At 36.1% G+C, this 17,913-nt stretch overlaps 1 protein-coding gene across 4 annotated transcripts in view; it reads right to left on the bottom strand.

Moving 5' to 3' along the window:
- The window catches only part of side-II (sidestep II), a 458,967-nt gene that overhangs the window by 237,952 nt on the left and 203,102 nt on the right, over positions 1 to 17,913 (bottom strand). For all 4 annotated transcript variants that reach the window (XM_053747702.1, XM_053747619.1, XM_053747856.1 and 1 more), the window contains one exon: positions 4,006 to 4,146. In XM_053747702.1, the coding sequence (XP_053603677.1) occupies positions 4,006 to 4,084 (79 nt within the window). In that variant the 5' untranslated portion in view covers positions 4,085 to 4,146. The remainder of the gene's footprint in view (positions 1 to 4,005; positions 4,147 to 17,913) is intronic.

The following is a 17,913-nucleotide window of genomic DNA, read 5'->3' as shown; positions in this document are numbered from 1 at the left end:
ATCGCCCGCGACATCACCGAAGCGGCGACGGCGACGCGATCCGAATCCAATTTATTTTGTAAGCGCAGTTGATTTAGAGTCCGTGCTTAATGGACTCGCACAGAATGAGACAAATTAACATGAGTGTAGCTCGTGTTAACTAACTTCTCTGTCGATGTGATTAGAAGATATTGGGAAAATATTTATGAAACGGATGAAATGGCCATTCAGTGTTGGAGGCTAAGATCTAAAAGATTAATCTATTTATAGGCAGGCTTGATATATTTTTATACGATGCAAATTACTGTTTTACAACATTTATCATATAAACATAAATTAATGCCAGTCGCTTTGGTTTACACTTCTCAAAAAGATAATTTATTATTGACCATAGACTTTTATAAGTGCTAGACTAAAACAAAACGTGATGATAGAATTCCAGTTCTACAGAAAAATATATTATAGAAATTAAATTCTCTACAATACTTAAAAACACTCTTGATCGAAAACAATGAAACGGAAACAAAACCGCTTATGAGAACAGATACTTTGTCTCTTTATCAGAATCTCGCTCACAGTTCTCAGGCATACAATACAGCGAGTTAAAACGACATTTGAAAAAAGAAACATCTTCAAATGTACTCCAGTCGTTTTAGAAGTCTTTTAGTCTTATAAAAAAAGTTAAATTACGATTGTGACATCGGCTTTACGGCCAAATGCGTCCGCGGCCATAACTTGATGGTTTTACGAGTTCTATGTTTGAATTTACTGTCCTTACTCTAATGCGTCTTCTTTATTCGGCAGTTAATTTTTGCACGATTCATTTATCCTCATTTTGTGATATCTCTGGGGCATTTTTTTCGTTACCTATTGTTTAACATCTTCAAAGGAATGATGTTGTTGATTATTGTAGAATATACTTCTATAGGCTTATAGAACTTAGCTATAGGCTTATAGCTTTAGTAACAATTTTTTGAGAATATATATTTGAAAATTGTAACATGCGACTTTTTACAGATCAGTCCGAATTTTAAATAAAAAAAATATTTACCAATTGAAATTAATTGGGAAAGACAGTCAGGCAAATCTGCATTTAAAAATATAAGCCTTTTGGAAATTCAACACTAAAATAGCAGAGATAGAAAGTGCTGATTCTTTTTTCAGATGAGTAAATTTTTAAACTTTAAAAATGGAACATTCAAAAGAGATCATTCAGTGCCAGCCAGCATTCGATTTGAAACTTTGCATAAACAAAATGGAGGATCGCGAGAAACAAAATGTAGTCGAAACAGCTGACGGTTCCCGCTCAATGAGTCGAAGAAATGGTTCGCTGAATGCAGCTGTGTCGTTTTTCTCAAAAACAAATCTAGAGTTTACATACAAAACAATGGAAAGTGATCATAGCATCCACGAGAATTTAGCAGACCCAAATATTTTGAATCTTGCAACATGCTACATTATACAAAGCTCCGTATTAGACTTTGTTCATTTTATTTTCTAATGTCTTGAGGATCAACTAGAAAGTATCTATTAATAAATGGTCATATTATATCTTCCTTTATGACTCTGACTTCATAAATAAATAAATGTATTAGGACAAATCACACAGATTGTGCTAGCCCCATAGTAAGTTCGAGACTTGTGTTAAGGGATACTAACTCAACGATACTATATTAGATATATAAACAAACATCCAAGACCCGGGCCAGTCAGAAAAAGATCATTTTCCATCATGACCCGACCGGGGTTCGAACCCGGAACCTCTAGGTTCAGAGGCAAGCACTTAACCACTGCACCAGTGAGGTCGTCAAAACTTCATGAAATGTAAGAAGGTATATCAAAATTAAAAATTATTTTACACAATACGTTGCCGCTGTATATTTGTACAAAAGTAAAAAGAAAAATACGACATAAATTTAGCACTTCTGCGAAAGATACAAAGTTACCAGAGCAAAATGATTTCAGGGTAACGCCACAAAAAGTTGCTGTGCTCGTAAAGGACCACCAAATTAATAAGATTATGTCTTCGGAGGAAATCCAAACTTTTGTTTGGTGGACGCTGAACATCTGCTCCACGAGTTCGGACCAACCCCAACTCGCCTGGTGCCTGTTACGTAAATGCATCGAGAAGTGACGCAGATCAAGCTAACCAATGCATAGATATGACTCACTGTTATTATTCTGTCATTTATATTTTTCCAGATTGAACATTTCAATTGAAGTTTTTAAAATTTCATTGAAATGAAAATAAGTGTATTATTCAAGTGAATGCCCTAAAATTTTATATTTAGTTGTAAATATAGTGATTACACAAATGTACTGCACCTGTTATGTCATGATACCTAATGTTTACGAAGTAATTTGGCGATCGAAATCATCACAACGGCCAAATACCAGTAGCAATTTTTTTGTGAATCTTGAAAGTTTTGGAATTTTGCAAGATGCCATGTGGCTCTTCTGTTGCCTCGTTGTTTGATGTCCGTAGTCTCTCAGCTCTCATTACGGGGGACAGGCAAATTTGTCGGGCCTGGACCTGTCCGGCGCCGGGACGGGCCTAATGGCCATGCTTGGTCCATCACAGATCTTTTTCCAGATACATTACGTTCCCAATTCACCAAAATATCGGCGCCAAAGTAAAGAATGCGTTGAATCAAAAGATAGCGATTATTTAAAAGACAGAAAAAATAGAAAGAATAAAAATGCGAAAGGAAAGGTAGAGTCAAAGTTCATTGGTGCATAATGTAGCGGTAATTAAGGTGCTTCACCTACACTTTGAAAGTCGGCAGAAAAACTTAAACTAAGTCTTAGTTTAAGTTTTTTTTGACGTCAATAAGCGATGTGTATCATCCTAAATTGAATAAATAATTTAAATTAGACTTAGCCCGACTGAACAAACCGAAATAGCCATTCGGTTGATAAAAAAGATAAATATCCGAAATAAATTCAGAATGTGACGAAACGGGAATGCGCCGTAATAGAACTGCACACCAAAGCGCAAATAGACCTTTTAAAACAGCGATTGAGTTCTTTAATTTGAACGCCAGAAGTGTTCTTTAGATTGCCTGAATGCAGCCATTTGTAGCTCTTGATGGTACATTTATTGGGTTTAGGGGAACGGAATACCTACTTTTCATAACATGGTTAAGTGGAATTGCAACGTTATTCTAGTTGCAGAGGTTGACTGTTTGTAAATTGCATTCAGTCAGTTTACGTCATTCTCAGATGGAGAGTCGTTGTCGACAATCTCAAGTTTAATGTTAATTTTAGTAACGCGCTTAGTGAAAATTCAGATGGAGTTCAGTAATAAACGAATGCCTAGGAGTACAGTAATAAATTCTTCGAATTGTTTTCTCTATTCAAAGACGACTGACGAATATTTATTTATTTTATGTGATAATGGTTGCTCGTAAATTAAAAATTTTATAAAAAATATAAAACACGAAAGCATGAAGCATTGTATATAGTTTTGATCACTTTCAAAATCAAAATCATTGATACCTCGATTATTTGTCTAAATTTAGCAGTTTTAACGTTTAAATCCACTTTATAAATTTTATGATCATGTCACATGGCATATATCATCTACGGTGACAAGTAATGTAAGCCATGTAATGCATCTTTATAGTTCGTTAAAGAATTATGGTGGAATCACAAACAAACATTCTAGATACGAACATGAATCTTGAAATCATTACATTTCTTTTTCTTTTGCAGTCATGTATAACGAATGAAATAAAAAAAGAACACGAACTCACTCGAATAAGTTTTGGGCATTTATAGATTTTGATGTGAAGTTCTAATGTGATCTAAATTCGTTAAGACTATCTTGTTTTTGTATCAGCAAGTGCTTCAGTTACTTTTTTACATAAGGTAACGCAATAAAATCAAGTCCATTTGAGACAATAGATGAGGACATCTATACCAGTAGCTCTAAAGGCATTGATACCAATCCAATTGAGATTGTTGGAGTGATAAGTGTACCTCACGAAACACAAAGTGCAATTTATATTCAATTGATAGACTTACCAAGTTTATCTTGCAGCACAGTCTTGGTGTCGCATCGGACGAGGCATAGCACGAGCAGTAGCGCGACCAGCGGCGCCATGCTGAGGTTCACGTGCGAGGCGCGAGGCCGCGAGGCGAGGCGTCGCGCATGCCTCACGGTATCTGCGGAAGATACGATTATATCGTCAATATACACTAGAGTCATTGATTATTGTGATTGTGGCCTCATACGACATCCTCCTGCAATATATATTAGTATGTATGATAAAGAAAAACACTTTTTCTCTTATCGCTGCATTACCACCACCTGCGGCCACCTGCCTGACGTCAACTCTCCTTGGGAATGCTATTTGTTGCTAGCTACTAAGCAGCAGCTAAGGGATACACCCTTATTGATCACTAATGACTTTTATTGTCTTGTCACAGACTAAGCCCAATAAAATAATTCGTCTTATTTAAGTAATTGCTTTTAAAGGTATTCTCGGATTTCGAATAGTATAGTAAAGCAGCTGCTAGTATCTAGAAAAGCATAAAACCAATTAACCGAATACCAATAGTGTTTTGGTAAGTAGGCAGTATTTTGGTAATAAGAATGATTTCAAATAAGGCGGAATACGGAAGGAATTGACGAAGCTCACAGGCGGAACTACACAAGATTGTATACCTGAACGTATACTCAAAAATTTAGTATAGTCTTTAGAACTTAACGTTTAATAGTCCTTTAAATGGCAATTCCAGTCAGAGTGGACTGGAATTCAATTAATTTGGAGCCTCTAGAGTAAAAACGTCCGCTGGTTGCAAACGGCCTTCAAGGAGCTGGGACTTACTGGAGTGGAGGTTCTTTATGTTTATTGCATTGCCTCTGTTGCATTTTACAATTCAAAGTGGCTGAAAACTTGAAGAGTATCGAAAACTGTACATAATTTGATTTTAATAATGCTTCTAACAATTTCGTTAAAATTAATTATTAGACCATCGTTGATTTTTCCTTTTGCATTTTCATTATTTTCTTTTTGTTCATAATAACCTATCGGTATATCTTTAAAATAATTAGGTAATCCAAATAAAATACAATTGAATACCTCGAATGTGTCATGTCATGATTGGTGTGCACCATTGCTCCACATCACATAACATCCAAAACTTATAAATCAATAAAAGTGTCAAATATTTCAAGTTTGCTTGATAAGAATCCATTAGGCCTAAAAAACAGGTAGAAGAAATAAACGTTAGGCGTTAACTTAATTCGGCCATCGTCCTTGAGCAAACCGTCCAGAATGCTCTAAACGGTGCCCGACAGATATTTATAACCACAGTCCCGAGTCGCAAATATACACCCTCTGTTACGCTCTTGTTCAAAATATTTAGTGAACGGAATTTTAGAACGTCTGAGCTAACGGCTGAGGGCAGCCTCTATAAAATCATTCAAGTCAGAAAGCAGCCCGTAGTTTGACGGGCGTTTAAAAATTGTGTTTAAAATATTTAATAAATGCATAGGAATTGAAAAACTATTTGTTTCTCGCTTCAACATGCTTATAATTTCGAATACGTTCACTGATGTAAAAAGAAAACAATAGGTATATATATTTAAGTAAATTATAGCTAAACTCGAAAAAAAACAATGTCAAAAACAACGGAAAGAAGATTAATGTAAATTTTCCAAGATATCTTTATTTTGTGGCCAGTGTCCTGGTCCCGGCATATTTTGCCGTGTCACTGTTCCATTATTCATCGTCCAAGCTACAATTCACTATTTAGAACAAATATTTATTCTTACTTTGTATTTCATAAATCACAAAGAACTCGCAATACATTGCATTTTCTGTTTCTGCACCATGAAAAAATAGATTTAAGTTTTTAAAAGGTATTCTCAATTTGATTTCCTCAAATAGGTATTTAAAATTCTCTATCTATATCTAAGCCAAATTTTGGAGAAATTATAATACTCATTAATTAGGTTTAAATCATGAAAGACGCAGAAACTGGTTAATAATACAATTCAATTACCCAATAAAGGATTCGTATCAAATAACATGCGTACTATTTCAGCTGCGCGCAAATATTCATTTTGCAAATAGGTCTCGGGGGCGTCTTCGGAGCGGCTAACGTGGCTGTTTTGGTTGGCTAGTTTACTTTACTGATTATATCCGAAATACCTACGAGTTTTGTTTGAGTAAATCTTTATGATTTTTGGAAGATACGAGTTACTTTAGAATACTAGATAATAATGTTGTCCCTCCCGTTGATCTTGGCAAATAATGAAAGTCTTGCAGATTGGACGTACACGTTTCTGACTATCATCTGATACAGGACTATCTACATAAAACGTCAGATTTCGCTTTGAATTTGCAGGGTCTATGATATCCTAATTTACAGACTATTGGCATTCATATCAGTATTAATGACATTGAACACTTAGATTTGCTTCCTTTTGCCAGATACTCACCTCTTTTTTATATCTTACAATATATTGTAAAGACAATCTAACCAAACAGCAAATCTTGAGGTGTGCTTCGACATAGGTCTCAAACTTTAACCTTTATAACCATGTTTTGCACGCAAACATAGACCATAAAATACCGAAAGCATTTGCCAATAGCACCAGTAATCAGTACAAATTCTAAACCGCAATATTAATGTATCATGTTGTCCTAAATCCCAGTGACTTCAGCGCATTATTTACCAAGCCAAGAGAACATATTCATGGCTGTAATAAAATCCGTCCTGTCGAGTTAATTCCTTTTGAAATTCGCGCGACTTGGCAGCGCAGTGCGGCAAAAAATTTATACTCTCTTGATAGTTTATTCATGGGTTCCTGGATGCTTTTAGCGGATTTATCTTGGTGTCCAATGCTGGAGTCCCGCGGGATACGACGCGGCTGTCTTGAGGGAGAGAGGCGATGGAATGCAAAATGTCGCCGGGTTTAGCTTGTGTTACCACAAGCTAAACCCGGAGAGAGTTGAGAATTTCATAATCGTTTTATGCTGTAAGATTGTTGTCGGAAGATTTTTATAAACTTTTTACATGTAAATTCTATTTAGCTTCATTGTTTTTCGTGGTTACGTTGCATACTACCAAAAAGTTATCAAGCTGAAACATATTATTGTAGATGGATATGTTTGTTATTTAACTAAATCCCGCTGCTTGGCTAAAGTCTCTCCGATCGCTTCCAATCCTCCCTATCCAGCAACCTACGATCACTTCTTCTCAAATGACCTCAGATCGTCTGTAGCCTTCTTCTCTTTCAATATTCCCTTAAGGATACCACTTGGTACATACATACACTTTTATATCCTGCGCATCACCACCCGCGCAAATCTGCAGCTAGCACATCCTGTTCTACAGACCACCTTGGAAGACTTTGTTGACTACAAAAATTAGAATCTCAAATATGTCTGCTAACTGACATGAAATCTACGGAGTCAAAACTACGGAGTATTATAATCAGCACTCAGAACTTTAAAACAAAGCCACGTACGGACTGTAAAACTTTCTAACATCATTTCAACTAAAACTTGTGCCTTATACTCGTAAAAGGTATATTCTTGGTTATTATACTGCACTATTTGGGTTAGAAATAGCAAGTACAGAGTTGTTTGAGAATAGCATAATACCTGGTCATCAAAATATTTTGATTAAAACAGATAATTTTAAAAGTGTAAAAAAATGCCTTATTTTTTAAGAAAATGTCGGATATTTAATTTTAACTTGTACGCTTTTTAATAACCAATTTTTAAGTGAGATCGGCACATTACGGGAAAACTTTAATGTTTTATAAAATATCATTAATCGTTATTATTACATATAATATAAAACAAAGTGGCTTCCCGATATGTATGCTTAGATTTTTTAAAGTACATAACAGATGGGAGTTTTTAATAAATATAGTATATATAATCTTGTATTCTCGAACTAAGAAACTTAGAAATGCTAATTTTGCATCTGTGCGAAGCCTGGGCGGTTCGCTAGTTACATAAGTCATAATACACTTTTAACACAAATCACAGGCAACTGTCAAAATGAGATGAACGAACATCCTTTAGCCCGTATTTGTTCACATGAGATAATTTGCGAGCATTTGCGCGGGAAACTCGTAAAAGCATCGTTATGGCCGAAATAGGCCCAAACTACGATAATAAAGTAGTGATAGCAGTATGTTGGTCCGTTAATTTTGGACAGTGAGATTCTAAATTTTAAGCTTACACTTTGGTTTGCGAAAATCGTTCAATTTGCGTTCATTTACTTAAAAACTATTTTTACGATAGCATTATTAGGTATTCGTCGATCGTCTGTCTTGTTGTGGCAGAATATCAGTGCTCAGATCTTTGAGTGTATTAGTAATAACTGAATGAAAACATGACCTTTTCCAACAGTTGCAATGCAACAGGTTGTTCGTGTATTTTGATGTCATCCAATAAATACTATTCTATTTTAATTCGCCCGCATTCTGAAATAAAAGATTAATAAAAAATGCACATATCTATTAATTGAGCCACGTTGGACCACGCTTCATTATTTACCACAATATCCACGGCAGGAGGGGTGGGGGGACTATATTCCACACGCTAGTATTCTGTCGACTAATCCCGATAAATCTGATCCCACGGGACCACTTCATAGATTCTTATAAACTTCATCCGTTGACCGACCTCACTGCCAAAGTAAGCGTAGTTAAATAAAAATTTGATATAGGTAATATCATATTTGTGTTGTCAGTATAGTATGTCCAATGTTTGACGAAAATTGAATACATTTATTACATATACCATTACATGTTAAAAACCTAATACGGCAACCCGGGGTTATTTACAGCAAGCAAGATCAGGCAACGAGAGGAATTAGCCAACTGATCCCACGTGTCCAGATTCCGCGGGATCAGTTTACGGAATACTCCACTCGCGATGGTTAATTTAGATATGACTCTGCCCCGCCAGCTAAACGTACTACCAAAAACTGAGATTACTAATTTAGATAGCCCTAGATCGGCTGTACGTCTTCTAATTGCAGGTTTTCATTATTTGCCCCGCATTCGACTAACTCTATTGCCTACACCCTATAGCCAAATTCAGACGGATACCAAAATGAACATGTGTAGTTTTCATGAGACTTAAATAAAAATTTTCCGCAAGAAAAAAACTAGCTGATGATTGAATGATTGGCGAACTGTTCAGTGACAGTGTATAGATGGTAGGACGGGATCGTGTTCACCACGCCTGACCTTCACTAGAGGATGCTAGGTAAGATTCCCAGCGTAATGATATTGGGAAACTGATAACGCATAGAGCGGTGTTTATGACTTTGATATCTGGTTGTATATTGGACTGTAGTATGAATTACTGTATTATAATCAATTTCTCTGTAGATTATTAGCGCGTGTTATCCTCATCATCATCTGTAGCCTCCGTGACCCACTGCTGGGCGTAATCTATGTGTTATCACCCTATTCTGTACTATAAAAAGAGCAATATTTGCATATTTGTACTTCCGTTGTCGAAAACGACTCTTGTAATTTCGTCGAAATCTGAAATATAGGTGCTTACAGAGCACATTGACACTGCACTAGATCATCTGAGAAAATTATGCTAAATAAATTATGCCAATTTCATTATGCCAATCCATTTTAGGACAAAACACATTATGCCAATGAAAGGTATCACGCTTACGAGCACATTAATCAATCTAGATCATCTGAGAAAATTCGCTTTACTGATCGGAGCTCGATAGCCTATGTACTATTATTTAAATCATTTTAGCAGAGTTTATGTCACGTGCATATACACTATACAGCCCATACCCAGAGAGCTCGAATCCCATGGACGCAATAAACTTGTGCCATAAGCTGTGGGTAAGATCCCATGAGACACATTCTGCACAAAACGTAAGTTAGTTTCATTTTGCTTTGCAGATTTAACTCAAGTGTTTCAATAGGTTAAAATTTTTAATACAGTAATTTCGGCGAAACGTTTTTTCGGAATTATTTCAAATGAAAAAAAAAATGCATTTCTACTGTACTAACGGCTCGTCCCGACTTCGCTCGGATAAACTAGAAAAAAAGTAGCCTATTTTACTCCTGAACATTTAGTCTCCATCTGCGCCTTATTAGTAGTTTAGGACTTTATTCTATACAATTATCTTTAATTAGTATGTATATGGATAGTATGGACTAGCCGAGCGGTGCGACTGCGCTCGGAAAATCAAAATAAATAAATACACGTAAACCTTAATCACTATCTATTAAAAAAATACCTCATCAAAATCTGTTGCTATATATAGTATGGACTAAAATAAATGAACCTATGTAATATATTATATTATAACCCTAGTGTTTGAAGGTATTTCTAGTCAACAGGGGGCGGGGCGGGGCGGGGCGGTGTGCTATATCACCGTTAATTGCATGTTCGTCTGTCTGTCGGCTGTATCGTCGTAACTACAAGTAAACATCGCAGCTTCCTGTATAATTTGAAGATGGTTCGTGCAGATATCAGCGATTGGTTTTACTTCTTATGTAATTTTTACTTAGTTTATTATAAATTCTATTTTATCCAGGTAACGATCCAAAATTTATTGCAATAAAGTTAGGGATAATAGTGGTGTGAAAAGTTCCTTCGATCTGCAATTTATTTATGCACGCGAGGTCTACAGCTAACAGAACAATGATCCAGGTTAAGATAAAAAAATCCTATTTATAAACTTATAATGATGAAAATATGCTTTTTCTTCTTCTTCCAATTTCATGAAGTTAAAAGATAAGAAGTTAAATATATGTAAATTATATTATCATCACGTTACGTTACGAAGTCATGGTTCGCTAAAGGTCCAAACTAATGAATATATATGAATGAGAATATAATATAGAAGGACCGTGCGAAGAGGAGGAGAGAGTACAACCCTAGGCTCCGAGGTGCTGTGGGAGCGGCAGAAATCAAGAAAAAAGATGTCTAATTGATCTTCTGTTCTCAATTGATTTGAAACAAAATCAACCTCTCGCTTTATAAAAATGTTAAGTAACATTTTATGAAGCTATCCGACGCGATTTCAGCTCCAATTCGATGTAACTCCAAATTGAAACCATTCCCAATACGCCATTGTACTAAATCTAACTCAGATCAGCATTATCGTTATAGCTAAACGACCTGGAAGCCTTTGCGCTGACCATTGCTGGCCCATAACTCACGGATGGGCGAGGCTCGCCGCCGATCGTACTGACCGCGCGATGTATCTCGTTACGTCGATATCGATCTATACTACCGGTAACACTAATTATGATTTATTACTAGCCTAACTGAATGTAACGCGTCGTATGAAATACGAATGTGGGTTTAGTTTATATGAAAGGTGCAAAGTAATGTTTTAAGTGTGTTTCAGAATTAAAACTTGATTCGAAAATGTTTAACACACATCATGTTATGGTATTTTGCGCGTTGCATTTGCAAGAAATTTCATTAAAGATTTAAAGTCTTCAACACTTCTATTTACATTTGTTTATTATAAATGGATGGTTTAGGGTGAACAAATGACTGCCTGGACTATATAAATAGTGTAGACTATATGGTATTGTTATTTATTACTGTATAAAAAGACTGTGTGGCAGTGGGTATACGTGGTAGTATTTTCCATTGCAGATGTTGCTGATGGTTGCAATGTTGAAGTGGGACTGGGCTGGTCACTTCCACCGAAGATCCAACGAGTCTTGGGTAAAGTTATCCCGGAAATACGAGCGGAAACCTGGAAAACCAAAAACCAGACGGCGAGACGATTTGGATAAGTACCTACCTTACGAATTGAAAAGAGTTAACACAAGACCAGACCAAATGGAAAGAATGGAGGGAGGCCTTTGCCCAGTAGTGACACGTTAACGGCTTGTAATAATATTTGAAGTTTCCATAAAGTTGGCATGGTGCTACCGACTGCTTGAAACTATTGGAAAGTGGAAGGGCAATAGTAGGCATCGTGCTACAGAATCACAATAATAATAACTCATCAGCCTCAGTTAGCCTCCTAGTAGACCACAAATTCAAAAGTCATGTTAAATGGGAAAATGTTGTATTCTTAAGATATTAGATACGAATCCGGTCTACCACCCGGGTACTTGAAGTATAAGAACTCGTATTACGAGAACTTCCAGCTTACAAGCACGCGACTGAAATTGCTCCTACCTAACGTAAACCGCTTAGCGAACTAAGTGCTGTAGCTTGAAACAATTATTGAAGTGGTTAATTATGAAACTTATATTTAAATGCGGCAGAATAAATGCCTAGCATTCATAGTCGTTTGAGTGTTCACGCCAGAATGATTTGTGAAATAGTACATTCAGAATGTCCCTTATGTTCAAGAGATCTTTTCATGGGATAAGTTCGCCCTTACCATTAAGTTTTACTCTTTAATTTTTGTACATTTATTTATTTTGCAATAAAGTTACTTCAAACAAACAAACAGTTCTATGGTAATATAACCTGAGTTATTTTACGGTATTATAAAGTATTTTACAAACTTTTATTCACCTGTCCCGATGTTCGTCTGTTTGTAATCAAATCATGCAAGTTCAATTTCACCTACTTCCGCTGGTCCTACAGAGCTGAAATTCCCCACGTCACTATAGTCTCCATAACAATGCATTATTATGATGCGTGACCGGATGGTGCACCACAATTGTCAACGGGGGAACTCCTCAACGGCTTACCATAAGGATTTGGTTTTTTTTTACGCATTGAATGTAATAAGATCTCTTTGACAACATTAAAATCTTGGCAAAATGGCCTTTTTGTAAAAAACAACTAGGTCCCAAATAAACATACATCTTTTAAATATTTCAGTAAAAATAACTCTTTAATAAATAAAATCGAAGGACATTTTCAAAAGCGTTAAAAAATATTTTCAAAGTCAGCATCGGCTACCCGCCAAAATTCTCCGAAAATGTCATTGTTTCGTACAAAATAAATAACGATCTAATCGATTGTACACCTCCTTTTCGCTCCAATAAATCGAGTTTTCTATTCAGTCTCAAACAATTGATTTGATTATGAGTCTTTCGACATCAATTACTGATAATGCCCAAACACCACAATACCTTTCCTTTCCAATTTGCGTTTCCATTGTGTCCTATCACATCCTAGTGGAGATAGAAGTAATACAGCGTAATTTTTAACCCTTTCATACATTGGATTTCTCACGAGAACTTGATTTACGAACATGTTATAAATTGTTTGTAACATTTGTTGTCTCTGTCACATTTTTGTAACAATATCTTAAAGAAAAAACAAATTTCATAACATTGTTTTGAAATATGCTGTGTATCTACCTAATATAATCACCTAATTTGTAAAAAAGCTATGTTTCACAGAAATAATTTCTATGTAGTAACGAGGGACTTGAGGAACTCCAAGAACTGCGCTATGCTAAGTCAAGCTTTTACAGAAAACTAATTAACTATGACGAACAGCACACATAGAGAAAATTGAAATAAAGTGCTCACAAGATAGTAATAAATCTGATGTACTTGTATTACTTTAGATTTATTATTTCATGTCATTACTTTAGATTTATCATTCATTTCTATGCAGATTTTATTCAAATCTGGATAGTTGTTGAAGTGTAATTGAATGACAATTACTCTTCAACAACTATCCAGATTACAAGAAAAATACAGAAACATTCATATTTCTAGCGTATGGTTCCGTCAAGGGACACGTAGTTTATGCAGCTGATAGGCAACAACAGCATTCCTAAGGAGGATTGACATCAGGTAGGCGGCCGGTTGTAAAATCACAGACAAAATATTAATGCTATTTTTGACTGATGCTGGCATTACGTCGTACCGAACGGAAACAAACATACGAAGATGTGTGAGAGAGAGTGAGTTTACACATAAACCTTCTCGTTCAGAAACAGTTCCGTGAATCAACAAGTTGTTCTTTAGGAGCCAAAAAAATGTGCCAACAAATTACCAAGCAAAAAAAAAATTCTTTAAAATTCAAAGAATTGAAAGCGAGGTTTGAACATGCCAATCAGAAAACGACAAATAACCACAATTTTGGTTATCGAAGCTATAATCGTCTCGTAAAATAAATAATTGCATGCACTAAGTCGGCACAGGAAATGTAATAATTGACGTGCTGTTCACTGTACGTGGGCTGAATGAATAACCAACTTACTTCTGAAATACAACTTAATCCATTTGCATTTTAAAAGTTAAAACATGATTTTCTATTGGAGCAACAAATAAAAGCTCTGGCGCTAGATTTTTCGAGAGTAAATTTGAACTGTGCCTATTTGAAAAATTTGATTACCAACGAGTAAACTCTTTTCAAAGGTCATTAGAGCTAACTGAATTAGGGACGGCCAAAGAGCTTTATAAATAGTAACATTTTCAGGTCGTAATAATTAATCAGAGGCAGGTAACCTGGTTTTGGTTACTTGCTTGTAGAATGTACGCACGTTACAATAGTTCAGTGGGCGAAGTGCAGGTTGGCATTTCACTTCTCAATGTCGAATCTATTCGAAATGAGACACAGCGAACCAATCACATAGCGCCATTGTGACGCAACGACGACCACACTGCAATGTCATTGGTTCGCTGCGTCTCATTTCGAATCGATTCGATGGTGAGAAGTGAAAATGGAAGCCCGCACTCGCCCTCAGGGCCATTCAGTACCGTAATAATATTTATATAGAATTTTGTTTTTATTAGCCTATTAATATGTCCCACTGCTGGGTTTAAGGCCACCCCTTCCTTTTTCTACATATCTCTATTAAGAGCACCCTGTTGCCACCTGCCTAATTTTTTTATTATGTCTTGGAACTTCATGATTATAGTTGAGGAATTCGGTGACAATGGTAAATAAACTTATCTTAATCTACTCCATACATCGGAAGGCATGTTGAGCCGTTAGTCCAGCGGTATTTGCACTCGCTAAAACCTACCAACACTCATTAGACCCGTCTTTCTTACCCCTCTAGCTGTGAGGACAACACAATGGCTATTTTTATATAACCTGTTTAAGTGTCCTACTCCTGGGCAAAGGCTTCACCTTTCGTCTTACATAGATTACTCTCTCAGTTTATTGCCAATCACGCTGAAAATGGCTAAGAATGAAGAATAATATCAGTTCAAAATTATTAAATATTAATTCACTCAATTTGTATTTATTACAAATCTTGTAAACAGCCCTAAATAGATGGAAACGTGTATTACCTGAATTTCGCGTGAAGTCTCATATCTGAGGCAATTTATCAACTGGCGATAAAGCAGAATACGCGTCAAAATCGAGTCTCGTCTCGAAGCCAATTTAGATCATCTGATTTACGTTACAAAAATGGATACCTTCGCCTGTCGGCTATATTTGTAGCTTTTGGTGACGTCGCGGGACGGGGTTTTGTGGACCTTCTATTGTTAGGTAATGTTTTGAAGAAAAACTTGTCACATTACAAAAAGGACTATAAATTGACAGACTGAAGAACTGCAAAAAGAGGAGAAAAATAGATTAAACCGAAGAAAATAATCTTGCCTTGGATCTTGATTGGCAAATTAAGATCTTTTAAAACTATATATACAACCACATATAGGTACATTTTTAATGATAGATATAGGATGCTACAATTTCTACAATGGTCTTACTAAATAAATCATAGCCATTGTAGTAGATTCCAGAAGCGTCACTTATAACAACAGTTATTAATGGAATATATTTTTAGCAAATTGTTGAGTGTGTCATTGACCCCAAATCTTTTAACATTATCGTATTTCAAAGCGTAACACGGCAAGTAGCTGATCGGATTGGAATCGATATCGATACGTGACCGAGTCGACTTGAATCAACTCGATCGCGATGCACGCGCCATGTCTTCGCTTGTATACTTGCAGTTTTGAGTTGCTTCTCTGTTTTATTGCTTTCTGTAACTGGGTTGAGTTTTGTTTTCTTTACAGTTTAGTTGTGATGTTTCGCCAATCAAAGACACGGTTCAGTTGAAATATCGTTCTATTATCAGTAAACCGTGTATCGATTATACTAACGTTAAAATGGAAAAGAAAACACGAGGAAAACTTCGTTCCGAAGGAAAACCGAATTAGACTATCGGCTCCATGAAATTACAGGAGTTTTATTTGTAAAGTACTTAGGTACTTTACGGAGACTAATTGCTTGACATCTAACTGAAATTTAACACGACTGTTTCTCATAGATTTACCTCCTTTTGCGACACGACCTTCTCATTTTATTTGATCTATAAATACCCGTGTTGACTTTTTCCTTCTTCTACTTATTCCAAAGCTAAACATCTTGCAAGATTAGCAAGCAATAGGAATATAAAATATCTCCCAATTCAACTCTCATTCATTCTCTTCATTTGCGCTTGATCCACGTTTTATCTGTGGCTATGACGTTATGAAGCCCGCTGTAAGTATAACTAATAAACCATACAATTTTGAAGATTAAATTGTGAGTTATTGTTACAATCGGCCGCCTGCCTATCGTCATCCCTCTATGAGAGTGCTATTGTTGCTTCGCTGCCAAGGATGTCCTTCAGATTCTTCGTATGACACGGAGGATATAAAGTGGTCCTGTTTTTAGGGCAAGAACACTCGCCCCAATTCAGTATGTCTATTCCATCTTTTTAAATCCATGTAAAATGATCCGTTATGACTGAAAGAATTCGAAGTGGGCTCGGAATACTAAACGCTCCCGGGACTGTGTACCGGGGTTGGGGCGTGAAGTGAAAGCTTAAGAAATCAGTCTGTTGGAATATAATACCTACCTACTATAAAGACCGTATTTTACATATAATAAGAAGAATAGATGAATTGATTCTAGATTTTATGAATCTTGGGCAAAGATAACCACCTCTAGTTCCTCACAACTTTACAGGCAAAGTGACTGTAAAGTTTAAGTCATATATCAAATAATATAGTAACAAAATATCTCTCATAAAGCTACAAACTACTGGCATTTCGGAATGACCACTGTTGAGAAAAATGCCGAAAGATATATATTTAAATAGTGTATGTCGTTCCGTATAGATTGTTTTTTTTTTCTAATAGTATAACAAAATACAAGTACGTGGTAAAAAAAATCCACATAAAACTGTACTGTGAGTAATATAATATTTCAATATACTAATGCCACTGAAATGAAAACAATTTTCAATCGATATTAATGTAATATTTATCGATAATATCGGATGCGGGTGAGGGAAGGTTTACAACAAGAGTCCAAAAGTTAATTGATTAGCCAAGAGTAAGTCGGCCGTTTGACTTGATTTGTACTAGACTTTCTATTTTTTCTATTTTTGATACCTGACTTCACTAGCTGACTGGGACAGTCGCTACTCAAGACGTCTGATCTCACAAACAAGAAGGTATTTACGTATCATGGTCGGAATCATTATTGGTCACTGTGTATTAAACAAACACCTTTTCAGCCTAGGTCTTACAGACAGCCGACTGTGCAGAGCATGGAGGCTGATGAAACGGCAAACCACCTCCTATTTGAGTGTCATGGCGTTGCATCAACAAGAGAAGAGTTCCTGGGAAATCCAGGGCATGAGCGAAGCCTGCCGTTCACCATCGGCGGTGCTCCGCTTCCTGAAGGAGCTGGGCTGGCTGGAATGATCAGCGGCTCAGACTCCGCACGCAGAAAGGGCCCACACAAGAGGCCTAACTGCGGAAAATTTGACACGTTTGGAAAACATAATTAGGACAAATAATTATCAATTATTTTCTTCTTACTAGCGTTTAACTTTTTAACCTGGCCTAGGTCCGCGCGGGTCATTTACGTTGGTATGTAGAAACCATCGGGAATAAACTGCATCAAAAACCATTGCATGGTTTAGAAGGAGAAAGACCTGAAACAGATAGACGCGAAGAGAGACTTTACTATTTGTGTAACTTGTCACTAAACATTTGATAAAAAGTTATTCATGCAAATTACTAAAATT

Source organism: Plodia interpunctella, chromosome 1 (assembly GCF_027563975.2).
Source record: "Plodia interpunctella isolate USDA-ARS_2022_Savannah chromosome 1, ilPloInte3.2, whole genome shotgun sequence".
NCBI lineage: Eukaryota > Metazoa > Arthropoda > Insecta > Lepidoptera > Pyralidae > Plodia > Plodia interpunctella.
The sequence above is the reverse complement of the archived record's forward strand: the minus strand, read 5'-3'. Positions and strand labels throughout refer to the sequence as shown.